This window comes from Ceratina calcarata, unplaced genomic scaffold (genome assembly GCF_001652005.2).
Source record: "Ceratina calcarata isolate Rehan_Ccalc_2016 unplaced genomic scaffold, ASM165200v1 scaffold178.2, whole genome shotgun sequence".
NCBI lineage: Eukaryota > Metazoa > Arthropoda > Insecta > Hymenoptera > Apidae > Ceratina > Ceratina calcarata.
In genome coordinates this window covers 826,077-853,244 of record NW_017139212.1, presented here as the reverse complement: position 1 = coordinate 853,244, position 27,168 = coordinate 826,077, and the positions used below count along the sequence as shown (strand labels likewise).

The window sequence follows — 27,168 nt, the reverse complement described above, 5'->3', positions numbered from 1 at the left end:
GGGCTGAAAATGGATTCGTGCGCGCGTGTACCGGTATCCGAATTGATTGCACAAATGGTCTCGGCGATTTTGCTACCCTGCCCGTCTGACGCTACATCGGTAAATTGATAGCACCGCTTCCTTCCGGAGTCGTACAACAAAAATTCGCAGTCTACAAGTAATCGCGATACTCGTCCTTCAAACATGTCATCCAGTTACCAATCTGCCGGAATCAAATCCCCCATCTGGAACATGTTAGAACCGGCGTAATCATTGAAACTGTTAGTACTACGTGCAGAGATGTGTACATGAGTACATCGCTGACCAAAGTACGACGCCGCTCGGTCCCATCTGTGCATCACGCTGTCAATGATTACGCGATGATTTTGCGGTTGGAGGACTGGTTTTCGAAACGAAGCACCGAACGGTCAGGTGTCTCGAATCGGTCCGTGCTCGAAGCTTTTACTTGGACGTGGTCCCGTACTTTTAGCCGGTATTATATCCGTGCAAAGGTTACGCACACAGACACGGATGGGGGACACCCAACGGCACCCACATGACACGCAGTCTGAACTGCGCGCGATCCGTAGTTACTCGGGCTGTGCGCATCGCCAGTGGGGGATACACTGGAGCGGCTGCGTTCAAAGTGGGGGTGGCCTTTCCGTGGCAGCGACTAAGGACATGGCAAAGCCTGTCAGAGAGCCGGCAGCCCGCAACGCGAGTATTGCTGCCGAGTAAATTTCGAGTTCGAAGTAATCGACGATCGAAACGAATCTGGGAGAAGGGAGATCGGTCGATCCCCCGAGAAAAGAGGAGGACGCGTTTCATTCGTCTCGGTTCCTGCTCGATCGTTAGTTCTAGTGCTGCTGTGTCCCGCGGAACGGTTTCCTCCCCGAAAGACGGCCCCTTCTTCTCTCCCGCATCACGTACACGAACTCGCCCTGCGACCCTTTTAACCCTCTCTAGCTGCCTTACTTCTTCTCTCCCTTCCGGTCCTCTCGAACGAGGGGATCAAGTCGACACGAGTCAGACACGAAGAGACACTCGGTCAGGAGAATAGATCCTTCCCCTGGCAGACGGTCCGGTGCTTCTCCGACCGAGGAACCACTCTTCTCGGATATATGATATATCGGAGAACTGGCTGCGAACGTGACGCGTAACGAGGTAAGCGGGTTAAACATTTTCCACGACGATTCTACGTCTATCGGCACGGCGAACAAAGAACGGGGACAGAGCTTTTCCAAAGCGGTTTTCGTTCTTTACCGACGCTCTACGTATAGATTTTATCGGGTGGCTTAGGTAGATTGCACGACGGGAGGGGTTGTTACCAAGGGCTGGGAACGACGGTGTCGATACGCGTTCGAGTGACCGTACATTATTTGCGATTTCAACGAAAACGCGTACGGAGTCCGTATGTTCTCCATGAAAGCAAGAGAGATCAGTGTCTTGGTCGCGATATTTTTTTCTCACAGGTCGACCGTCTGCGCGATGTCTGTGTAGGCGCGCTTCCCTCGGCCGTCTCGAGGGAAAGGAATAATTCGAATCGGAATCGATATTCGAGAATAAGCGCTTAAATGTCCTGTTTTCTAGTTGGCTAGCCAGAATTTGGATCAATGATCTAAGGTCGTGCGGAGAAGCTCGGATCCTGCGCAGTGCGAGGAACAGGACATAGCCCTATCGGTTTTCAGGGAAAAGGGTCGTGCGAATCCTGCGCAATACCTTAAACGTTAAAACTGTCCGCATGAAATCGCGGTGAGACAATACCGCTGACCTTTCCGTTACAGCTCTTCGAAATTTTGTTGCCTCGGTAAGATTTACACTTTAATCGAATGGCTAACTCGGACGAAACTAATTACCGGTTATCCAGCCCTCATCTGTTATTCCTCAGACGGTTTTAATGCGACCTGTCTCTTTTTACATCAATTGTATCTCGCCAAGGGGCAATTCTTTCCTGGGTAGTTTGCCATTTATACCGTGTTAAAGTTATGCAATCGGATGATGCCATGTCGTATGCACGTTTTTCCATCTCCTTGTAGACGAGTACTCGTCGAATTCTTTCTGTGGTCCTCGATTTTCAATTTGATCTTTCGATTTTGCCAGCAATGAGTACCACGGATCCGACTGGTGAGGGCGGAGGGGGAGGGGAGACCAGCATAATATCGCCGTCGTCGAACGTGGAACAAACCGCGTCGCCGATCACACCGGTGACCGGTGGCGTGGTCCCACCGCCGGGCTCTCAACAGCAGCATCCGCCACCCTCGCCACTGAGCGGTTGTTACCTTCTCGTCGTGCTTCCAGAGCCTCATACCGCCCAACACAAAGATCTCATCCTGAACCGTCTCGCGAAAGGTAAGTCGAATTTTGCATGATCGAGAGTTAGACATTAAACGCTCCCCAGGCTTTACCTATGGCATTTGCGCGGAACGAGGCGGGCGGCTTCGTGATAAGAATTGCCATTACGATCATGACTCCACGTATTTCATCGGCGCGCTTCCGCACGTGAACTCAGCCGCTAACGGTTCTTCCTCGTGTGCGCGTCCCTTCCGATTTATCGAACGACTCCCTACGGGACCTCCTTGTTGCCAGCCGGACGTTAATTAGGAACGAAATCGCGGGCCATCAATTATCGAAACGCGCACGAATGGGATATGGCGAAGGCGTAGACGATATCGCGTGGTCGAACGACGCCGATCCGGCCGGTCGATAACGAGCCAGAAAAACAGTAAATGAGGAAACCGCAGACGTTATCGATAAAAGGGAAAAATCTGTAGTTGCAAGTTTGATGCGGTATGCGCATGTTAGACCGGCCTGCGGCCACATCCCCGCATTCACCAGAACTTCGATCAATAATCCATCTGCACAGAACGTCGAGAAAATTGTCTCGTCGAACTGCAATAATAATATTTTACGACCCATCTCTCCGTCGATCGCTCCCGTTTACACGCGTCAAGAGGGCCGTGGAGACCCAATGAAAAATTAGTACCGTCGTTAACACGCTCGTGCAAAATACATGCCGGAAAGAGATCTCGATATCGTTTCCTGATCTGCCTCTTACAAGCTACCGCATTGCGTAGACGACATCATGTTCTTTTAAGAACCACGTTTCTTCTTGTGCGTGAATTCGCTCGTGTATATGGGTCATTTTGCGTGCGATCAGCATGGTCAACGAATATGACTCACGGATCGCAGACGCATCGCACAGGAAGTACAGGGGGGAAAGAAGTCGAGACACGCAAATTGATTCACGTAGATCCACTCGTCGTGTCGTCTCATCCCCAATTTCGAATATGAATCCATCCGCGTAGGACGCGTCGTTTATTCGGAACCGTATGCGTAATCGTAATTTCGGACGATGAAACTCGGCATGCGAGCGCATACCATTGACCTGCATACATAAGCTTAAAGTAATTGGTAAAAGAAAAAAATAATTGCAAATTCATTGAAATCGTGGTCCGACGTGATACACGAATAATCGCGTGAGCCGATGCACGGGTGATACGCTCGTTAAAGACCGACGCTGGTGTGAGTGCGTGCGTGTACCTGGTTACGATTGCCGAGTCTGTGTGTGGTCGCGGACACACACGTAAGATAGGAAGGCATACTTGTCGGTATGAATCATGATTGAGGACGTGGGGAGCATCGAGAAAGCCGAAGTTATTCGATGTTTGCAATATCCGGAAGAAGCAGTTCCGCTCGATCTGGCAACCGAATTTTGCATGACTCATACGCATCGGTCCCGATAACGCATTATCAATTTTTATATCAGATTCGAGGACGTGTCAATTAACGGGAAACACTGTCGATGAGAAATGACGTTAAGCCGGTATTTGGTAAAGTTCGAAAAGTGGCCTCACGATTTGGTCGCGTACAAGCAACTGAATATAGAGTGTGTCTAATTTTATCACGGCATTCGCTTAAGTGATTCGCTTTCTCTCGTGCATCGTGCTCTTCGAGTCATGAAACTCTGTTCCTCGATTACCCTTGTTCTTGAACCTGACCCTTCACGCGGTGTACACGCATAACGCGGCAGTATTCCCGTTGATAATCTTCGGATCGCACTGCTCTCCGTGGATGTCGCGCTTTCTTTCCATCTCTCGCTGCTCCTGTCGCTAATTGCACGGATCGTTGTCAGAAGATTAAACGACGATAACGACGGCGGTTCGTTGAAATGTAGAAATGAATGGGAAATAAATTTCGGCCTCGTCTTTAACAAATCCTTGGACCGGGTCTTCGCCCTTCTGTGTTAAAAATATAAATAGCCACGGACGAGCTAAGTCGATCTCCGTGCTATACTGTCATGACCATGTATGTTTAAATATCCATGTTCCGCTATAACTGCGATCCATCGTACCTGTCCGCGTGCATTTTTATTTCGTTTCTACGAGTACGCGGCTGCTACGACTGCCGTTCCTTTGTTGCAATTAACGTGCATATGCATATAGATTTAGAGGAAAGACAGTAATTGACACTTCGGAGGGAGACGGCGAGACTTGACAGTAACCTGGAACGGCAGTCTCCCCGTCTCGACCTCGTTCGGTGTTTCCCTTCTCTGGCGAGATCAATCGAGAGCGACGTCAGCAGTTTTCCAAGATACTTTTTGACCCTGTTCGACGACAAAAGCTTTCAGATTATACCATCGTAAGCGTCACACATTTTCTTAGGAGTTTTCGACGTCTCGTTAACCTCGGAGGCCGCGTTCAATAATTAACCCGGCCGTTCTTTCGATACCAGTTGCGAGAGCATTGCGTCGAGAAATGGGAAAGTCTAAACATAGTTTTGACCAAAACGCGCCGGGCAAGAACGAGAGGCGAGGAGGACGGGATAGAAACGAACGTCTGCGATTCTAAAAGATACTACGCAAGGGGTAAATGCTCGAACGAAGAAACCCATGATTCGGTCTATATTTAACCGCGTGTCTTCGACTGCACTGTTTTTAAGTACTACGCCTTCAAAGGCGCGACAACGTGGGGAGCGGGCCTCATTGTTGATCCATTTCGAAGAAAATCAACTCCTCTTTTGTTAACTACGCGTTGCCACGCAACGTGGATACCGCTGTCTGTTCGCTCGCGGTTAAAGAGGATATATTTATTGGATATTTGATTCCCTGTCAATGATCGGAGCGAAGCATGGTCGACAGCCAGTTAGAATTAGCGAACGATAGCGTATAAAGTGTACACCCCTTGGAGAGGAGAATGTGCAGGGGTCGTCACGTATTAAAAGGCACGACCCCCGACGAACGGCTTCTCTTGTATCATCGCCAGGGCTTCCGATCAATTTGACATAGAGAATTTGCTGGTTCTGTGGTTCAACGTGACAAGCGATTCGATAATTTACAGTTACGCGATTGAATTTCATTTTAATTCTCATCGATCATCCCTTCCGATCATTTTTCACCGAACACACAAATAATTCTTTCTTCTATTCAAACGTACGTTTTTCAATGTCATATACTTTAATCCATTGCATCATCGATCCGCGATACGGATAGAAGTAGAACTTTAAATAATTGGCGACTGTGACATAGGTACTGAAATAAACGCTCAACACTGGACTTCGAAGAATCGCGCTATGGCTCGTCTGTCGTTTTCCCGTATTCCAGAATCGCGTAGACGAGATAAAAAGTTAAGAGAGACGGCAATAGGGAGTAGAGTAGGCGCAGGACGTGCGATCGATCGCCGGCTACCGCGGAACCACGTGACGGGGTGCGGTATTCGTGACGTCACGGAATTTCTGTTCCGTTCCGATGCCGACACATATGTATTTTCTTCGATTCCCATCAATACAATGTTTTCGGTCAAATTTTTATTCCAAACGTTTTACGATAATTGACGATATGACGATCGGAGAAGAACCGTCTCTGATCCGACAGAAAAATTTTACCGACATAATTTCATCGACTCGTGGATCGAGCGAGCAAGGGTCGAATTCTTGCTTTCTCAACCTTCACCTTAGTCGCGTTATTCAGCCCTGAAAACCATCGTCACTTCGCGAAGCCAGACCGGTGCAGACCCTCGAGTAGTTATACGCCGCGCTATGACCCACTCTCTGAACGTCCCAGGCCCGAACGAGACCGCCTCGAAGTAATCGAACTCCTATATTATGAGAGATCTTTCGTTGTTCCAGGCTTCCTGTCATGGGACAAGGATAGCTGCCACGTAGACTTAGAAAAAGAGTTACTGGCGCTGGTAGCGCAAGCCCCCGAAGGCGAAGAAGCTAGGAACGGTATTAACAATCAATTGTCACTGAACATTTACTTTAGAACTGATCGTAGTCTCGATTATTTTTACTGTGTCCGCGAGAATTCGCGGTGATACTGCGTAAGAAGACATGAAGAGAGAGGAATGAATTTTCAGGCGAACGACTGATCCAATACGCTACCGAGAACCTAGTTACGGAAGTGCTCATTCACCCGCAAACGAACACATTATTACAGTGTATACGCAATCTGTTGGCAAGTTTCACGAAACATCGGCACATCATACACGCTGGCTACACGTTCGGCGGGAACGGTTCCTGGATACTGCAAGTACGCGCGCGATTCTCAACGACCGACCGTCACAGGTGGCTCATAGTCGGGTCTTGAAATTAAAATCAATTGTACTGGTGCGCGCAGGATGGAACCTTCAGCCTCGCCGATTTCCTCGACGCGTTCAGCGAGCACGAGGTGCAGAGGGTGGTACGCGCGTACGAGAACAGCGTCACCGTGGACATCCACTGCGCGGGCTGCGGGGATTGGACGACGAACAGGCTGTCCAAGGAACCTTGCACGAGGTTTGTCCCGAGCTGAACCGAATTTCGAAAATCGATACACGCTGACCGCGGGTTTCCTCGTCAGATCATGCAGGGTCCGAGTCAACCCGGACGACGTTCTCACCGCCGGACTGCCGGCCATCGCTAGTTTCACCAACTACATCGGACAGTACCTCGTGGCCCAGACGTTGGACCAGCTGATGGAACCGTCCGACGTCGTGGGCAACATTAGATTTAGTCATCCAACTTTGTATGTCTTCCCCGGCGGTCAGGGCGACGCCGCCCTCTTCGGTATAAACGGTTTCAACATGCTGGTCGACGGCGGCTTCGCGAGAAAGGCCTGCTTCTGGGACTTCACCAGACACTTGGACAGATTGGACGCTGTCCTGGTTACCAGAATAAATAACAGCAATGTAGGAGGCATGTCGAGCGTGCTGTGCAAGAAGAAGGATATGCACGTTTACCCTCAGATCGGACACTTCTTTTGCAATCTGGTCGTAAGTACGACGACGTTCGATACAACGATTAGGATTTTAATATAAACATTTCTCACTGCGATATATATGTGTTTTTGAACTTGTAAAACAGGAAAGACGACAGACAAACTCCCCGGACGGAGACAAGGACATCGACCCACTGATCCTGAATCTAACGGACATCGGCCAGGAGATGGTCGTCAACCTACGGCACATTAATCTCCGAGCGCATCCCTGCTACAGAGACCCGGATCCTATCAATCTGTACCACAAAGTCGGCCACGGCACGCTCGATATGTACGTGCTGAGCCCGAACAAGGACACCCGCGAGGTTCGAGAGTTCCTGGCGAAATGGCACGCCTCGGACTCGAAGCTGTTCGCCGGGAGCCACAAGAAGGACTCGAACAATCTAACGTTCCCGATACAGAATCTGGTCTCGATCTGCGCGCTGCTGGTGTGGCAGCCTGCCAACCCGGAAGACACCATCACGAGGATCTTATTTCCCGGAAGTACGCCACAGCACAAGATCTTCGAAGGTTTCGATCGACTGAAACACGTCGAGTTCCTCAAGCATCCCGTCTGCTCCGCAAAGAGCCTGTCACCGTCCGCCTCGCTGGCGACGTTGCGAGACAAGCCGGCGAAGCACAAGTTGATCGAGAAGGAATCGAAGAAGGCGGACATCAAACGAGAGAAGAAAGAGTCGCCGGATTTGATGAAAGCGGAGCCGCCGAAGTCTGCACCGATCATACCGACGAAGCCACCGGTCAGTTCCATGAAGTTCGAGCCGAAGGCTGTCCCGAAGAAGATCGTAGAGAACAAGAAGATAGAGGAAGCGAAGAAAGAGGAGCCTAAGAAGGAAATTAAGAGAGAACCCATAAAGAAACCAGAGGCTAAACCGAAGGAGACGGAAAAGACCGACGAGAAAGTGGAGAAGGAGGAGGACGTTCAGAAGATCGAACCTACTAAGGAGATGGAGAAGGTGCCTTCCGTAGTTCCTTTAGAGAAGGAGCCGAAAGCAAAAACGGAGACGAAGAAGAAGGAGTCGAAGGAAGCGAAGAAGCCCGGAAAAATAGAACCCACGGTAAAATCAAAGTTGGTCGAAAAGAAGAGGAAACAGTCTCCGGTCGAAAAGAAGGACGCTGTCAAATCCTCACCGACGACGCCTAAGAAAATAGTAAACGGAGTCGCGGCGAAGGCCGAGATCGTCAAGAAAGACGTGGCGAAGGCGAAGCCACCGCAGAAGATCGCGGCTGCGCCTCCGGCGAAGAGCACGAAGGACGCGAACAACAGAAAAGTCGTCGAACAAAAGAACATTGAAAAATCGGCGATAAAGGAGACGGCGGCGAAGGTGTCCACGTTGGCCAAGCCGAAACCTACGGACCGAAAACCGATCGGTCGCCGGACCAAACCAGTTAGCCCTAGCAAAGTTCGGGTGTCTGGCAGCCCGGCGAAATCGACTCGAAGCACACCGACCGTGTCCGTGAAGTCCGATAAAGACGGAGTGGTTCGCAAGGCGAAGAGCGACAAGGGCACTGCGGACTCGTCTACGGTTTCCACTCCATCTGGAATCGAGCCGGAAACCGGTGCGAGATTGATCGAAAAGAATTTAATGGAGCAGTCCGAGGATATTTCTCTGGATTCTATAGAGAGCAAGGTACTCGCTGATCTGAAGGAGGAACGGGAAGTCGTGGAGGAGATCGAGGCAGTGCTTCAGAAAGCGGAACGCATTGAGGAGACGAGGAAAGACGATCGCTCCGAGGGAGACGACGAGATCACCGCGGAATTGACCGACAAAAAAGAAGAAGATATCACGGACGACGACATCGTCGAAGCTGATATAGAGGATGCTCTGAAGAGAGAATTGATCGATGAGTATCTGATCGTCGAGAAGGAAGAAGACTACGTGGAGGATTCTACTCAGAGCGGGGAGGGCGAGCAGAAGCACATATTGGATGAAGCTGAATCGGAGAAGGCGAAGATGTCGAAGGACACGGAACAGATGGTGAAGGAGAAGGGCACGGAGGAAGAAGTCGAAGAGAAAGAGAAAGATGAAAGTGCAGAGAAACGCGAAATTGAAGCTGTGGAAGAGAAGGAGGAAGTCGAAATCGCTACGGAACCGACGGAGCCCATCGACTTGTCGCCAGATCGCAGAGCTCAGTTAGAGGAGGAAGCCAAGATCTCGGAAATGGAGGCGAAGAAACTGGAAGAAAAGGACGATTCCGGTAAAAAGGACAGCGAGGACGTCACGAAAGAACCGTCGAGCTTGAGTCCGGACAAGCTCGATTCTTCAGAAAAGAAGACTACAGACACAGATTTGAAACCTGAAGCGGATCAAAAGGAACAGCTGCCTGAGAAGCTGGAGGAATCCCAAGAAAGAGTTTCGACTTTAGAATCCGGTGCTACGACCACCGCGCCGACGCTTCCCGAGGACGAACGTATACCCCTCGACGACATAAAGGAGGACATCGATGAAAAACACATAATCGAGGAAGTGAAGGAGAAAGACGTCCACGCCAAAGTGGAAGAGAAACTCGAAACTGCAGAAGCAGTTCCGACCTCGGTTCCCGCGACGGCGCCTATCGATGCAGCTTTGGTGAGAACCGTGCCACCGACTATGACTGCGAAGCCTGACGTTCGAGTGTTCGACGTTCGCCAACCCGTGCCCTTACAGCGTGACATCGTCAAAACGCCGGACGAGGTCGCCGATCTCCCGGTTCACGAGGAAGTCGATCCGAAATTATATAGAATGGACGATTTCGAGAAAGAGAAGGATGAGAAACCGTCACCGCAACAGGCCAAAGAGCCTAGCACTCCCACGCCAGTAAAAGAGCAGAAGGGCGTGTTCAGCTTCTTCGGTAAGGTCGCGGATAAATTCGAGAAAGGTATCGACAAGTTGACTAAGAAGTCGAAGAAGGACTCGGAAAAGGAAGAAGACAAATCTTCGAAGTCCAGCTCGCCGAAGGAAGCGAAGCCACCGAAGGACGAGAGGACCATTCTCGAAGAGGTCGATATGGAAAAACTGTTCCCGAAGGTTGGCAAGAAGACGCCCGAAGAAGAAACACCCAAAGTAAAACCAGTAGCACAGGAGATCGTGACCGAACCGAAGGAGGATGTTGAGGAATTAAAAGCAGTCGAGGCAGTTGAGGATCGGCCGAAAGTTGAAATTGAGAAAGAGGAGAAAGAGTCGAAGAAAGAAATTGAGAAAGAAATAGAGGAAAAGATTGAAAAAGAAATTGAGAAAGAAATAGAGGAGAAGATTGAAAAAGAAATTGAGAAAGAAATAGAGGGAAAGATTGAAAAAGAAATTGAGAAAGAAGTTGAGGAAGAAATCGAAGAAGAGATTGAGAAAGAAGTTGAGGAAGAAATCGAAGAAGAGATTGAAAAAGAAATTGAGAAAGAAGTTGAGAAAGTCGCGGTGGAGGGAGGAGAAGAGGAGGAGATAAAAGCATTGTTAGAGGAAGCTTCGAAGAAGTTCAAAACGGTGAAAGACAGCCTGCGCGATTCGTTGGAATCATTGGAAGAGAAGATCGTCGCCGCTGAAACGATCGACGTGGCTCCGGAAGTTCCTCCGGTGAAGGACGCGATCAAAGATACGTTGGACGGTGTGGTGGAAAAGTTGGAGGCGATACAACCTCACGAGGAGAGCACCACGTCGCCCGAAGCGAGCAAGGAACCGGAAAAAGTGAAATTCGACATACCCAAGGACGAAATGTTCGAGACCGACGATGAAATACCTGCGCGAGATTTACGAGAAGCTGTACGAGACGTCGGCGAGCTTCTCGCGGGAACCGCGGGTATAGATCTCGAGGAAAAGCCCAAAGACGTGGAGGAGATCGTTAGGAAGGTCGCACAAGTATTGAGGGAGGACGATTTCCTTCTGGACGCGATCGTAGAATCCAAAAAAGAAGATCTTCAAAAATCGCCGGTGCAGGAACCGGAGCTTTCTAAGATCGTGATGCCGACGAAGGTCGGCGTTACTGAAGAGATTCCTCCTCATCCTCAGGAAGAGGCCGAGGAACTCCACGTCGCCTACCCGGCCGCGAAATTAGAAGACGAGAAGACGAAGGCTATAGAGGGTATGTCTGAACTGATATCGCCGAAAGAGGAGAAAGAGAAGAAACCAGATTTGGTGGCTGTATCTCCGAAATCCCCGGAGATGGACGTGATGGACGCTGGATTGGAAGACGTGTGCGTGAGAAAAATCGCGAAGAAGTCGATAGACGAAGGTCAACCGATAGAGGAACCAGTGATAACTTTCGAACAGAAAGTTTCACCTGCGAAAGCGGAAATCGTTACGGTCTCGCCCGGGTCGACGCCGACTTCGCCTAAGTTCGTCGCGGACAAACTGCAGGAGAGCGACGTAGACTCGACTCAGGAAGTCGAGGAAGCGGTTCACATACCGTTGGAAACGAAAGCCATAATCGACAAAGCGGATCGTAAACTGGTAGAGATCATCGAAGAACTTGTGATAAAGAAGATACGAATCACTATTGAAATTATAGAATATATTATTACTGTGAAACGTGTTCCGATAGAATGCGTGATTTACGTGATCGAGGAGATCATCGTAAAGAGAGGATTGTCTAAGAAGGACGTCGTCGAGAACGTCGAAATCCTGAATCTGGACGAATCGATCACCCCTCAGTTGCAAACGGAACTCGAGGATCTCATAATCAACGAGTACGTCACCAAAGGAAAGCGTATTACCATTGAGATCGTTGAAGAGATTTGTATAAAGAAACTAGTTCCGAGGACGGTCGTGATTCGCATTATTCAGGAAATTATTGTCAGGAAGTCGATCAAAGATATTACGGAGGGCCTCGGGATCGAAGTCGATGAGAAAGAAGAAAAGAAGAAAGAATTGTCGCCCGTTGAAAAAGTATCTCCGGTGAAAGCAGAGAAGGAACCGTCTCCAGAAAAAGAGAAAGAGAAAGAGGCGAAGGAGGAGGAAGAAATAGAAGTCGAAGAGGAAGAAGAGGATGGTTTCGTTAGCATCGGTAGAAAGATTTCTAAGGGAGCTATACGAGAAAAGGAAACAGTGCCTTCTACAGAGATCGAGGATACGAAGAAACATGAGATCACTGACGATTTCGAAGCCGTCGAGCAGGAATACAAGGTGCGGGAAGCGCTCGAGGATACTTCGAGGCCAGAATCCAGGGAACGAGAATATGCCGAGGAAGCCGAAGACGTCGTGAGCGACGTCGTCGAGGCCGACGAGAAATTCGTTCACGAGACGAAGGAGAAAATAGAGAAAGACGAAGCTGTGGAGCCTCCCAAAGTGGAGAAGAAAGAGGTAGAAATTAAAGCCGCAGATTTGGGTAAAAAGGAGGATGTCAAGCCGGTGACGGAATCCTTGGATGCTGTGGAGAAATATCTGGACGAAGCTAAGGAAAAGAAGGAACAAAAAGTGGAGAAAGAGACACCAGTAATATCTCATGTCGATAAAGAAAAAGAGGAGATCGTGGCAAAAGTGGAACACAAGGTGCTAGAGGAAAAAGAATTGAAGTCGCCAGAAAAGAAAGAGGAAGAAAAATCACCTGTTAAGGAAGAGAAGCTTGAGGACGTTAAGAAAATTGAAGAACCCGTGAAGAAAGAGGCGTCGCCGATTGAATCGAAGCCTGAACCGGAACAGAAAATTTCATCTCCGGATAAAGCCAAAGATTTATCTCCCATTGAAAAGCGGGCGAGCATCGATGTTTCAGCTATAGACGCTGCCATTGAAAAGGATAAGAAACCAGAGGTGACGGAGGACTTGGGAACCGTTCGTCGAATGTTGGTCACGGCCAGCAGCGAGGACGGTGGACACGAAACGAACGTCCCTCTTGGCGTTCAACCCAAGACCATCACTCCCGAGGATTCGCTGAAAGATATTTCGGTGAAATCGACGCCTGACAAGGATTCTTTGGCCATGGACAAGGATTCCCTCCGTTCGGAGACGACCAGTCCGGAAAAAGACAGCATCTCTGAAAAGTCACCGTTGAAGGACGCTGGAAAAGTGACTCCGGAGGACAGCTTGGACAAATCGCCGATCGACACTCGCGACTCACAGCTCGAGGACAGTTTGGAGAAAGCTAAGCTTCGAGAAGCGGACAGCAGCACCTCTCCGTCTGTCGTCGAGATGGAAACTCCGAAATCGCGACGAGAATCGAAGGAGATCGAAGATCTGACGAAGGTCGAGGATGCGAAACGATTGAGCCAAGATATGGGATTACCGATCAAAGAAGAGAAGCTTGAAAAAGTTTTAGACATTGGAGAATTGAAGTCAGAACCGATTCGATCAGAGGACGTTTCGCCGGCGGAAACTATATTTGCCAAATCGCCCACGAGTAAACCGGAAGAACCGATTCAAAAGGAAATAGTACCAAGAAAGTCCATAACAGAGATGGTTCCTTCGGAAAAAATTGAACTGGCGAAGCCTTCCGAAGCGAAGGAAGAAAGTATCGAAGTATCGCCTAAAATTGAAGAAAAGGAACCAGCCGCGGATCGTAAACCATCGATCATTTCCAAAGAACAAGAAAAGGAAGCTCCTCCGAGCGTTGACAAAATCGAGGATAAAGTGGACGAGAAGAAAGTCGAGGTGATTAAAACTAAGGAAGATAAATCGCCTACTGTTGCTGAGAAGGCCGAGATTGGACGTAAGCCATCGATCGTCGCCGAGGAAAAATTGGATTTGGCCAAGGACCGAGAAATTGACAAAGACAAAGCACCTGTCACAGGAATATCAGAAAAACCAGATGAAGGCGCGAAGTCTCCAGAAATTATCAAGTCTGAAGTTGATAAACTCGGTGACGAAAAGGAAAAGGAAAAGGAAGCGACAGAAGTAAAATTAGAAGCTGGCAAGGAAGAAACGAAAGCACAAGAACCTACCAAACCAGTGACAGAAGAAAAAGAGGAAGCGAAAGAAGTAGAAGAGAAAGGCAAGAAGCCAGTGGATACGTCTAGATCTTCTAGCATAGCGAGCTTACCGAGAGAAGCGATCGATTTATCGAAACGATTCAGTATCATTGACGATATAAAAGACATTGACGCGAAATTATTCGACAAGCCCAGATCGATGAGCATATCGAGCGTTTCCAGCGAGCCCAGAGACGTAATTCCGGCGAGATCAAAGTCACCGAGCGTCACGGAGGAAGTGTGCGATTTGACAACGGTCGAGCAGGAAATAATTGAAAGACGCGAATCCGTCGCTGAACCAAAAGGAGTAAAACCAGCTGAGAAATCAAGGACACCGAGTGTGACAGAGGTTCCTGCCGAAGTCAAGGACGTCTCAGACAAATCCAAGTCTCCCAGCATTGCCGGAGAAGAAGCGGACCTGACGGGCTTCGAGAAGCCCAGATCACCGAGTATCTCGACGGAGGAAAAGAGGAAGTCGTCCATCATCACTGCAGACATCGCGGCATTGAAGGACATGTACGATACGTCGATCGACAAGACCAGATCACCTAGCATAACAGATGTGAAGGAAATAACGGAGAAATCGAAATCGCCAAGCGTCGCTGGCGAAGTGCCAGACTTGAAAGACGTCGACTCGAAGGAAATTGAGAAGTCTAGATCACCTAGCATCGCGAGCGTTCCTGCCAAGGATCTGGCTGAGAGATCAAAATCACCGAGCATTGCTGAGGAGGCTCCTGATTTGAAAGACGTCGAAGAAAAGGATATCAAGAAATCCAGATCGCCTAGCATAGCAACTGCACCGGAAGTAAAGGAGAAATCGAAGTCGCCTAGTATTGGCGAAACGCCCGATTTAAAGGATGTAGAGACAAAGGCCTCCAGATCACCTAGTGTAACGAGTATACCAAGTATTCCTGCGGAGACAAAATCAAAATCCCCGAGTGTAGCCGAGGAAGCGCCAGACTTGAAGGACGTTGATGTAAAAGAAGGTGAAAAATCCAGATCAGCGAGCATTGTCAGTGTTCCAGAGCCAAAGGACAAGTTGAAATCGCCTAGTCCTCCTGGCGAAGCTCATGACTTGAAGGACGTTGAAGCGAAAGACGGTGAAAAATCCAGATCAGCGAGCATAATTAGTATTCCAGCAGAATCGAAAGAGAAGTCGAAATCACCAAGTCCCGTTGGCGAAGCTCCTGAACTGAAGGATGTTGATACAAAAGACATTGAAAAATCCAGATCAGCGAGCATAATCAGTATTCCAGAACCAAAGGACAAGTCGAAATCGCCAAGTCCTGTTGGCGAAGTTACTGACTTAAAAGACGTTGAAGTGAAAGACGGTGAGAAGTCGCGATCAGCGAGCATAATTAGCGTTCCAGCAGAGTCGAAGGAAAAGTCGAAATCGCCTAGTCCTGTTGGCGAAGCTCCTGACCTGAAGGATATTGAGAAATCCAGATCAGCGAGTATAATCAGTGTCCCGGCAGAAGCAAAGGAAGCAGTGGATAAATCAAAGACACCAAGCGTTGCTAGTGAAACACCCGATTTGAGAGATGTTGAAATCAAAGACAGTGTAAAATCCAGATCAGCGAGTATAATCAGTGTCCCGGCAGAAGCAAAGGAAGCAGTGGATAAATCAAAGACACCAAGCGTTGCTAGTGAAACACCCGATTTGAGAGATGTTGAAATCAAAGACAGTGTAAAATCCAGATCAGCGAGTATAATCAGTGTCCCGGCAGAAGCAAAGGAAGCAGTGGATAAATCAAAGACACCAAGCGTTGCTAGTGAAACACCCGATTTGAGAGATGTTGAAATCAAAGACAGTGTAAAATCCAGATCAGCGAGTATAATCAGTGTCCCGGCAGAAGCAAAGGAAGCAGTGGATAAATCAAAGACACCAAGCGTTGCTAGTGAAACACCCGATTTGAGAGATGTTGAAATCAAAGACAGTGTAAAATCCAGATCAGCGAGTATAATCAGTGTCCCGGCAGAAGCAAAGGAAGCAGTGGATAAATCAAAGACACCAAGCGTTGCTAGTGAAACACCCGATTTGAGAGATGTTGAAATCAAAGACAGTGTAAAATCCAGATCAGCGAGTATAATCAGTGTCCCGGCAGAAGCAAAGGAAGCAGTGGATAAATCAAAGACACCAAGCGTTGCTAGTGAAACACCCGATTTGAGAGATGTTGAAATCAAAGACAGTGTAAAATCCAGATCAGCGAGTATAATCAGTGTCCCGGCAGAAGCAAAGGAAGCAGTGGATAAATCAAAGACACCAAGCGTTGCTAGTGAAACACCCGATTTGAGAGATGTTGAAATCAAAGACAGTGTAAAATCCAGATCAGCGAGTATAATCAGTGTCCCGGCAGAAGCAAAGGAAGCAGTGGATAAATCAAAGACACCAAGCGTTGCTAGTGAAACACCCGATTTGAGAGATGTTGAAATCAAAGACAGTGTAAAATCCAGATCAGCGAGTATAATCAGTGTCCCGGCAGAAGCAAAGGAAGCAGTGGATAAATCAAAGACACCAAGCGTTGCTAGTGAAACACCCGATTTGAGAGATGTTGAAATCAAAGACAGTGTAAAATCCAGATCAGCGAGTATAATCAGTGTCCCGGCAGAAGCAAAGGAAGCAGTGGATAAATCAAAGACACCAAGCGTTGCTAGTGAAACACCCGATTTGAGAGATGTTGAAATCAAAGACAGTGTAAAATCCAGATCAGCGAGTATAATCAGTGTCCCGGCAGAAGCAAAGGAAGCAGTGGATAAATCAAAGACACCAAGCGTTGCTAGTGAAACACCCGATTTGAAAGATATCGACGCGAAGGAGATCGAGAAATCTAGATCAGCCAGCGTAGTCAGCATTCCCGCTGAATCCAAAGACAAGTCGCCTAGCATCGCTGGTGAGATGCCCGACTTGAAGGAGGTCGAAGCGAAGTCTAGAACATCTAGTATAGTCAGCGTTCCTGGAGAAACGAAGGACGTATTGGATAAGTCGAAATCACCGAGCATTGCCGGCGAAGCAGCTGACTTGAAAGATGTTGAAAAATCGAAATCTCCAAGTGTAGCGGGTGACGCGCCGGATTTGAAAGATATCGAGAGTGAAATTGAGAAATCTAGATCACCTAGTGTGACGAGTGTCCCCGCAGAGGCAAAGGACAAATCCAAGACCCCGAGCCTTGCTGAAGAGGCAGCAGATTTGAAAGATGTCGAAGAAAAGGATAAATCAAAAACGCCAAGTATCGCTGGCGAGGCGATTGACTTGAAAGACGTGGAATCAAAGGATAAATCGAAATCTCCGAGCATTGCTGGTGAAGCACTTGATTTGAAAGATGTCGAAGCGAAGGACAAGTCGAAGACTCCGAGCATTGCTGGCGAGGAACTCGATTTGAAGGATGTCGAGAAATCGAGATCGCCAAGTATAACAGAAGCGAAAGAGAAGTCTGCAACTCCCAGCGTTGCAGGCGAAGAACCTGATTTGAAAGAAATTGAAAAATCTAGATCACCGAGCATAGCCAGTGTTCAAGCGGAGGCAAAAGACAAGTCAAAGTCGCCGAGCCCTGCCGGAGAAGCTCCTGATTTAAAAGATATCGAGAAATCCAGATCACCCAGCGTGACTAGTGTACACGCAGATGTGAAGGAATTATCCGAAAAATCTAAATCACCCAGCATCGCGGAAGATTTGAAGGAAACGAAAGATGCCTCTGAGAAATCTAAATCGCCTAGTCTCGTCAGTGAGACTCCCGATATAAAAGAGGTTCACGAAACATCAATTGAAAAGTCTAGATCAGCCAGTATAATTAGTGTTCCACCCGAGACGAAGGATGAGAAGTCGAAGTCGTCGAGCGTCGCTGGCGAGGTGCCAGATTTAAAAGATGTGGAGACAAAGGAAAAATCGAAGTCGCCGAGCATCGGTGAGACTCCAGATTTAAAGGACGTTGAAGCGAAAGAAAAATCGAAGTCTCCCAGTATAGCTGATGAGACTCCAGACGTGAAAGATGTGGAAACCAAAGAAAAATCAAAGTCTCCCAGTATTGTTGGTGAGACACCAGATTTGAAAGACGTGGAAACAAAGGACAAGTCAAAATCTCCGAGCATCGCTGGCGAGACTCCAGATTTGAAAGACGTGGAAGCTAAGGATATTGAAAAATCTAGATCACCGAGCATAGCAAGCGTTCCACCGGAGACAAAAGATGTATCGGATAAATCAAAAACTCCGAGCATCGCAGGGGATATACCAGATTTGAAGGACGTTAAAGTTGAAAAGGAGACGTCGAAGTCGCCTAGCATCGGTGAGGCCCCCGACTTAAAGGATGCAGAAATGAAGGACGAAAAATCTAGATCGGCCAGTGTGGCAAGTGCACCGGCGGACAAGTCGAAGTCTCCCAGCGTCGCTGGAGAAGCAGTGGATTTGACTAGCGTGGAGAAATCCAAATCGCCCAGCGTGGCTGGAGACGCACCAGACTTGAAGGACGTGATTGACAAATCTCGATCACCTAGCGTGAGCAGTGTTCCTGCGGAAACGAAAGATGTGTCGGACAAATCGAAATCACCTAGCATTGCTGGCGAAGTATCAGATTTGAAAGACGTCGACACAAAGGAAATCGAAAAGTCCAGGACACCGAGTTTAGCTAGCGTGCCTGGCGAAGTTAAAGATGCATCGGAGAAATCAAAGTCGCCGAGCATTGCTAGCGAAGGTGCGGAGTTGAAAGACGTTGAAGTGCACGATGTCAAGGATTCTACTGCTCCGACCGGAACTAGGGAAACATCGAAATCGCCAAGTACAGGCGAGGCTCCGGATTTAAAAGACGTTGATGTAAAAGACGGTGGGAAATCCAGATCACAGAGTATAGTCAGTGTTCCAGAGGTAAAGGACAAATCAAAATCTCCAAGCCTTGCTGGCGAAGCTGCTGATTTAAAGGACGTTGAAGTAAAAGATGGTGAGAAGTCCAGATCAGCGAGCATCGTCAGTATTCCAGCAGAACCGAAGGACAAATCGAAATCGCCAAGTCCTGCTGGTGAAGCTATTGACTTGAAGGACGTTGATGTAAAAGGAGGTGAGAAATCCAGATCAGCGAGCATTGTTAGTGTTCCAGCAGAATCGAAGGAGAAGTCGAAATCGCCAAGTCCTGTTGGCGAAGCACCTGACTTGAAAGACGTTGAAATGAAAGATGGTGAGAAGTCGCGATCAGCGAGTATAATCAGTGTCCCAGAACCAAAGGACAAGTCGAAATCGCCAAGTCCTGTTGGAGAAACTCCTGACCTGAAGGATAGTGACGTGAAAGACGGTGAGAAGTCACGATCAGCGAGCATAATTAGCGTTCCTGAACCAAAGGAGAAGTCGAAATCGCCAAGTCCTCCTGGCGAAGCTCCTGACCTGAAGGACATCGACAAATCCAGATCAGCAAGCATAATCAGTATTCCAGCAGAGTCGAAAGAAAAGTCGAAATCACCAAGTCCCGTTGGCGAAGTTACTGACCAGAAGGATGTTGATACAAAAGACATTGAAAAATCCAGATCAGCGAGCATAATCAGTATTCCAGAACCAAAGGACAAGTCGAAATCGCCAAGTCCTGTTGGCGAAGTTACTGACTTAAAAGACGTTGAAGCAAAAGACGGTGAGAAATCCAGATCAGCGAGCATAATTAGTATTCCAGCAGAGTCGAAGGACAAGTCGAAGTCGCCAAGTTCTATTGGCGAAGCTCCTGACCTAAAGGATGTTCACGTGAAAGACGGTGAGAAGTCGCGATCAGCGAGCATAGTCAGTATTCCAGCAGAAGCGAAAGACAAGCCGAAATCTCCAAGTCCTCCTGGCGAAGCTCCTGACCTGAAGGATATTGAGAAATCCAGATCAGCGAGCATAGTCAGTGTCCCAGAACCAAAGGACAAGTCGAAATCGCCAAGTTCTGCTGGCGAAGCTCCTGACTTAAAAGATGTTGCCGTGAAAGACGGTGGGAAATCCAGATCAGCGAGTATAATCAGTGTCCCGGCAGAAGTAAAGGAAGCAGTGGATAAGTCGAAAACACCAAGCGTTGCTAGTGAAACACCCGATTTGAAAGATGTTGATATCAAAGACGGTGGAAAATCCAGATCAGCGAGCATAGTCAGTGTCCCGGCAGAAGCAAAGGAAGCAGTGGATAAATCGAAGACACCAAGCGTTGCTAGTGAAACACCCGATTTGAGAGATGTTGAAATCAAAGACGGTGTAAAATCAAGATCAGCGAGCATAGTCAGTGTTCCGGCAGAAACGAAGGAAGCAGTGGATAAATCGAAGACACCAAGCGTTGCTAGTGAAACACCCGATTTGAAAGATGTTGATATCAAAGACGGTGTAAAATCCAGATCAGCGAGCATAGTCAGTGTTTCAGGAGAAACAAAGGAAGCAGCGGATAAGTCAAAGACACCAAGCGTTGCTGGTGAAACACCCGATTTGAAAGATATCGACGCGAAGGAGATCGAGAAATCTAGATCAGCCAGCGTAGTCAGCATTCCCGCTGAATCCAAAGACAAGTCGCCTAGCATCGCTGGTGAGATGCCCGACTTGAAGGAGGTCGAAGCGAAGTCTAGAACATCCAGTATAGTCAGCGTTTCGGCTGAAACGAAAGAGGATAAGTCGAAATCGCCGAGCATCGCTGGCGAAGCAGCTGACTTGAAAGATATTGAAAAATCGAAATCGCCAAGTGTAGACGTAAAGGATGCATGGGATCAATCAAAAACGCCAAGCCTCGATGGCGAAGCACCTGATTTGAAGGACGTCGATAAATCTAGATCATCTAGCGTGTCGAGTATTCCACCATTGGAAACGAAACGAATGAGTATCTTCGGGACCATCGTCGATTTCCCGGAAGAGCTCGACGCGAAGTCTAGATCGGCTAGCATAGTAAGTGGCCCGGAAGCAAAAGATGTATCAGAAAAATCGAAGTCACCCAGCGTTGCCGGAGAAACTATCGATTTGAAAGATATTGAGAAATCTCGATCGCCTAGCGAGACGAGCATTGCAGCAGAAGCGAAAGACAAGTCTAAGTCGCCTAGCGTTGCTGGAGAAGTTCCAGACATGAAAGATATCGAGAAATCTCGGTCACCCAGTGTGACGAGTATACCAGCAGAAGCGAAAGACAAATCTAAGTCGCCCAGCGTTGCTGAAGAAGCTCCTGATATGAAGGATATCGAGAAATCTCGGTCACCCAGTATTACCAGTATTCCAGCAGAAGCGAAAGACAAGTCTAAATCGCCCAGCGTTGCTGAAGAAGCTCCTCATATGAAGGATATCGAGAAATCTCGGTCACCCAGTATTACCAGTATTCCAGCGGAAACGAAAGACAAGTCTAAATCGCCTAGTGTTGCTGGAGAAGCTCCAGATATGAAGGATATCGAGAAGTCTCGATCGCCCAGTGTGACGAGTATTCCAGCAGAAACAAAAGACAAATCTAAGTCGCCCAGCGTTGCTGAAGAAGCTCCTGATCTGAAGGATATCGAGAAATCTCGATCTCCCAGTATTACCAGTATTCCAGCAGAGGCGAAAGACAAATCTAAGTCGCCCAGCGTTGCTGGAGAAGCTCCAGATATGAAGGATATCGAGAAATCTCGGTCGCCCAGTGTGACGAGTATTCCAGGTGTAAAGGACGATAAATCGAAATCTCCCAGTGTTGCCGGTGAGACGCCTGATTTGAAGGAGATCGAGAAATCTCGATCGCCCAGCTTGGCGAGCGTTCCAGGAGTTAAAGATGTATCAAAGTCGCCCAGCGATTTGGAAATGAAAACTGCCGATAAATCCAGATCACCGAGCGTGACGAGTACAGTGGACTCGCTCGAGAGAAAGGACACATCCCGACCTCAAAGCGTGTATGAAACCGAGGAAAAGAGTCCTCTGAGCAGATCGAGAGCCGCCAGCGTTCAAGACGCGCAAGCGAAACTGATCAAGGAAGACGTGATGGCGAGCGTAACTCCCGAGAAGGAAGCAAGCATCACGAAGTACATCATGGAGGAATACATAAGTAAGAGAAGGAAGATCACGTCGTTCGTGATAGAAGAGATAGTCAAGATCTTCTCGGTCTCCGAGCTCGTTACGATGAGCATCGTAGAAACGATCATCGCTACCGAGAAGCTCCGCAGAGACTCGATTTTGGACATAGAAGAAGACGAGGATAAGCATAGCGAGGGTTCGATGAGTCCCAGCCTGAGCTCCGATCAGATCGCTTCGGACAAATCCACGCAAGACAGCCCTGTTCGTTCGGAGCCTCACATCGACGAGGAGATCGTGATTTCAGAGGAGAAGAGATCAGAAATGGAGAAACTTCTGGAGGAAGACTATGTGAAGAAGAAGAGACTGATCACAGAAGAGATTCTAGAGGAGATCATCGTCAGATCTTCTTTGCCGCGGTACATCATCATGGAGATAATAGAGGAGATAATATTAAAAAAGAAATTGTCTCGCGATTCGGTGATCGACGCAAGGATCTACCAAGAAGACGAAGATGGTTACCGGTACGAGAGATCGCCTGAGCTTCGTTTCGAATCGTACAAAGACAGTCACGCTTACGGAATGTCGGGCGACTATAAGGAGTCCGAATATTCCGAGGAAGAGGCACAGGTAGAGCGGGAAACCTCGGTTCCGAGTTATCCAGTCGGCTACGAGAGCCAATTTCACAAAGCTTTCGTAGGCGGCATGACGGAAATCCGTACGACTCACATTACGACGTTGTCTGGCAAATCAACGCCGGATATAACTCGAGACGGAACGCCGGATTCGGCTTCAGAGACCACGGCCTCCACCACCGTGGAGAAAGTCGAGGACAAATCGTTGAGTAAATCGTCCGATGCTCACGTCTCTCCTGACAAAGATTCAATCACCACGACTGTTACGGTGCAAAAATCAAGCACGACGGTGACAGAGTCGATGGACGGAAAACCGCAAACGATCACGTTATTAAAGGAAAGTAAGATCGACGAGGTAGAATCACCGACGACAGAGAAGCAGAAAGACAAAGAATCGGAAAGCGAACTGAGTGGAAAAGTGGTTATTAAGAAGATCGTGAAAGAGGAAATTTCTGACGAGCCTGAAACGATCAGGAAAATTATAAAGCGAGAGATCATCGAGCAAGAAGAGCCGATGGTGATCACCAAAGTAATCAGGCGCGAGATCGAAGTACCGGAGGACGAGATGGAAGATAAGCTGGCTGAGATCACCAAAGCGATTGCTGGAGGGACGGAGAAAATCGTCGTTGAAAAGTCGGGTGAATCAGAGGACGACGTGACGAAAATAGTAACGACTCGGATAACGAAAAAGATAGAGATAGAAGACAAAGGTGACGCGAAGGAGGAGAAGGAACAAGTCAAGGAAGAAACGAAGGATAAGAAAATGTTTGAAAGAGAAGAAGAGATAAAACACTCGGAGAAGGACAAACGTTCGGGGTCTCCTCTCGTTCAAGTTTCCGGAAGGTCTACGCCCGATAAGAGATCCGAAGGGAGATCATTGACTGGGACACCGGAAGGCTTCCGTTCTGGCGACGTGATCAGAACGATAATCACCACGACGAAGACGTACTCCGACGAAGGCGACATCGTCACTACGACCAGAGAAGTGACGGAGACGATGAACGAGAAGGGAGAGACTGTGGTTCTCGCGGAGAAGCTCGACGTGAAAGTGGACGAATACGTCCCGAGCAAAGATGAACCGAGTTTAGAAACGAAACAATCAGGAGAAGAAAAAGAGCAGAAATCGGCCGATCTCTCCGCGATGAGCAGCAGCTTTTACGGAGAGCTGCCAACCTCGTCCGAAACAGGTGCTCGTCCGTCGGTTCAAAGCGGAATCGTTAGCCACGGAACCGACGATTACTCGTTCAAGAAGTTCATGGTGGAGAAAGAATACGCTGGCGATTTCAAAGAGAAACCTGGTGCGAAGAAGTACGTCGACGAAGCCGACCTCGATTTCGAGAAGGCTCTGACGATGGAACGAAAGGGATCGACGAGTCAAGAAAAGAAGGAGAAACCAGAAGAAAGTTCGTCGAAGGACACGAAGAAGGATCCTCTGGAGGGTTGGGGAAGTCCTCTGGGACTCCCGTCTCCCGTGCCACCGGCGAAATTCAACTTGAAAAATTCTGCACAGTCGACCGAGAACGGTACGACTCCTTCCGACACCGAGACTCGATTGAACTTCGACGCGATTCACGACTGGGGCGAACCGCTGCGTCTGCCCACGCCTGCTCCCGTTACCAACGAGAATTCTAACAAGGGCGCACCCGGAACGCCTAAGAAGGAGAAGAAACAGGCGAAGAAGGTGCTCTCCGAGAACCTCAAGAACAAGAAACGTTCGGAGAGTCCCGGAAAGAACGAGAAGAAGTTGAAGGACTCGAAGAACAAGGTGCAACCGGTCTACGTCGATCTGACTTACGTGCCCCATCACGGGAACTCGTATTACACTTCGCTGGAATTCTTCAAGCGGGTTCGCGCGAGATATTACGTGTTCAGCGGTACCGAACCGAGTCGCGAGGTCTACGACGCTCTGCTGGAAGCGAAGAAATCCTGGGAGGACAAAGACCTTGGTAGGTCATCGAATCAAGCCGCGTCGCTCGAAGGTAAAATCGACGATCATAGAATTACGTTCCGTTTTCTATTTTTTAGAGGTGACCATGATACCGACTTATGACACGGACACCCTGGGCTACTGGGTGGCCGACAACGAGGAGGCTCTGACCGCTAATCACATCGACCTCTCGCCTTCGGCGTCCAGATGCACGATCAACCTTCAGGATCATGAGACTAGCTGCAGTGCCTACCGACTCGAGTTCTAGGGATTGGCAGCCTGCTCAGCCGTAATAGTTGAGTTCTGAACGGTATTCAGAGAGACCTATTAGACATCCGTCATCGCATCGTTTCGTTTCTGGACTTGCCGTATCGAGAATTCTTAGTAGCCTTACCCGTGCCTGTTCAATGGATCCCGATGCCATTCGAGAACCTCCCGAGGAGAGGATACACGATCCCCGGACCACGCAATCGTTTCTTGTTTTAACCGCACGGTTCGATCCGATCTGGATTTAGACGTATCTTCCGGCAGCAACCGACGACGGAGAATAAGATTTGCTCTCACCTTCGCCTTAGATCCGAGCATATTTTCGAATTACGAAACGGGCTTTTACTCACTCGAGGCCTCTCCTTCGCACCGTCTTTTTATATGTAATAACTAACGTTCGATACCGCTTTGAAAGCATTTTGTCGTTCCTGCGTTAACCGAATTTGATGAAAGGATGCAGTCCAGAAAGGTCAGAGGCCGGCGGCCCACGCGAGAAAAAAAAATTCGCGTCGATGGGAAAAGGAATTTTTTTATACATTTTTCAGAGGCTCGAAACAATGCAGATTTTTCCTCGTTATCGATCAAACGTTACGACCTTCTCTTGCCGTAAACGTTTACAGAGACGAATGATAATTAACGAGAAGCACTAGATAGGAACTATTTGTGTCGTGTTTCTATACGTAGAGTCTGCAGAAGACGGTAACAACATGAGCAACTTATTTTACTCTAACTCTAACTAACTAGGTACTACGATTAATTACGAGCGAACGATCGTCCACACTGTTCCATTCCGAACGTTATTCAAGACCATTATCAAACTTACGGAGACGAGAGGAAGAATAAAGTAAAAATTTCCTAAAGGATCACCCCCGGGCAAAGAAAGTATTTAAACCAAAGAGAGAGGAGAGAAATAACGGGTCGAGACAGCGATAAAAGTAAACCTGTTCAACGTCCATCCAACGGACCCTTGTCCACGTTCGATAACCGCGTCGGAACGAACGCCTCTGCTTCTCCCATCATTAATCGTCCTAGCGAGATAATTTCAGAAGCAGAATCGTTCGCTCCTGCGTAAATGATAAATCCGTTTGTAGGTACTTTTTAGAGGACAGAATAATTTAATTTTCGACGGGCGAGTACCACTTTTAAGGGTGAGAGCGTAAGGGATGAAAGTTGAAACGCGCACCATTCCAAAATCGAGACTAAAACAAAAAAAAAAAAAAGCGACATTTGCCGTGTCGTACCGATGACGAGACCGATCGATCGTACGGGTGGCATTCGATTATATCCGAGAATACTCTTTTCTTCTTCCTTCGTATCGCGAAGAGTACGATCTCGTGACAAGTGCAATGATAATTAACGCTCCGACAAAACCGGTAACCGTGTAAGCAGTAGAGAAGAGAAACAAACGTGGTACGACGACGAACCATGTAACTATGTATTTATGTATTATTTATTGACAATTAATAATGACCAGCTGTTTTAGGTAGGATATTAAAATTATGAAATTGAATTTATCGTAAAGAGGTATCGAGACCGAGGTGAAGAACGAAATGCGTGCGATGCGAACTCCGCCGATGGGAGCGGCGGGGAGAGAAGAGGGAAGAGCGAATTTAAATCGAGAAAGGAAGATAAATATAACAGTTAAGAACGAGCTTTCATTAAAAAAAAAACAGTTTAGACTAAATATAATATAAAGTAAAAGGCGCTCGCGTTTCCACGCACCGAAACGTACGCGATCCAGTGCGTGGAAACGCGAGCTCCCGTACACACAGAGACACGTACACGAGAACACGCATACATAGATACATACATACATACGTACATATAAAGAATAAACATATAGTATATGAGAATGCAGAGGTAAAGAGACAAAATAGGAAGAAATTTAATGCGAGGAAGCGGATGCAGGATTTCTAAAGTGTGTGAACCTCGACACCGGTACGAACCCCTGAGAGATCGCGGTGCTTCAAAACGGGCGTGAGAACGGTGATGCACTATTTTTTTTTATTTGTAAGCATTGTCGACTTAAAAGCGTCGCAACCACGAAAGCTTCGCACGTCTCGCGCGTATCCGAAACTCGGAAACCCCGCGCGTCTCCTCGCCGGATCCGAATGCTGAACTACAATCCGAACCTGAGGAGCGACGGGGTTCTAAAGGGATACGCCGATCTTTCTAGTCAGAAGAATCTCGTTTCCTAATTACTCGAATCATCTAGTCATTCACGAGTCTCAAGACTTCTGCCGACTTACCGAGAGATTACGTGACGCGACAAACACGGCTACGGTTATCTAT

The 27,168-nt window shown here is 48.1% G+C and overlaps 1 protein-coding gene across 3 annotated transcripts; it reads left to right on the top strand.

The window, feature by feature from the left end:
* The first annotated feature begins 661 nt into the window (after window positions 1-661).
* LOC108632873 (microtubule-associated protein futsch) lies at window positions 662-26,677 on the top strand. Of its 3 annotated transcripts, XM_018037710.2 has the most exons (10): window positions 662-1,143; window positions 1,570-1,786; window positions 2,080-2,328; window positions 6,103-6,201; window positions 6,333-6,505; window positions 6,593-6,750; window positions 6,815-7,226; window positions 7,318-15,437; window positions 15,540-24,628; window positions 24,708-26,677. In XM_018037710.2, exons 3-10 carry the CDS (start codon window positions 2,082-2,084, stop codon window positions 24,875-24,877), a joined length of 18,468 nt encoding a protein of 6,155 aa, XP_017893199.1. In that variant the 5' UTR covers window positions 662-1,143; window positions 1,570-1,786; window positions 2,080-2,081; the 3' UTR covers window positions 24,878-26,677. The 3 variants fall into 3 exon arrangements, with proteins under 3 accessions (XP_017893199.1, XP_017893196.1, XP_017893197.1); XM_018037707.2 differs by having other exon boundaries at window positions 7,318-24,628; XM_018037708.2 differs by lacking the exon at window positions 1,570-1,786 and having other exon boundaries at window positions 7,318-24,628.
* The last annotated feature ends 491 nt before the right edge of the window (window positions 26,678-27,168 follow it).

Bases quoted from the DNA above. Each gene is read 5' to 3' on its own strand.
- LOC108632873 (XM_018037708.2), top strand. From the start codon at position 2,082: ATGAGTACCACGGATCCGACTGGTGAGGGCGGAGGGGGAGGGGAGACC. The intron at 6,202-6,332 runs GTATTAACAATC...ATGAATTTTCAG, and splicing joins AGGCGAAGAAGCTAGGAACG to GCGAACGACTGATCCAATAC. The intron at 24,629-24,707 runs GTAGGTCATCGA...TCTATTTTTTAG, and splicing joins CTGGGAGGACAAAGACCTTG to AGGTGACCATGATACCGACT.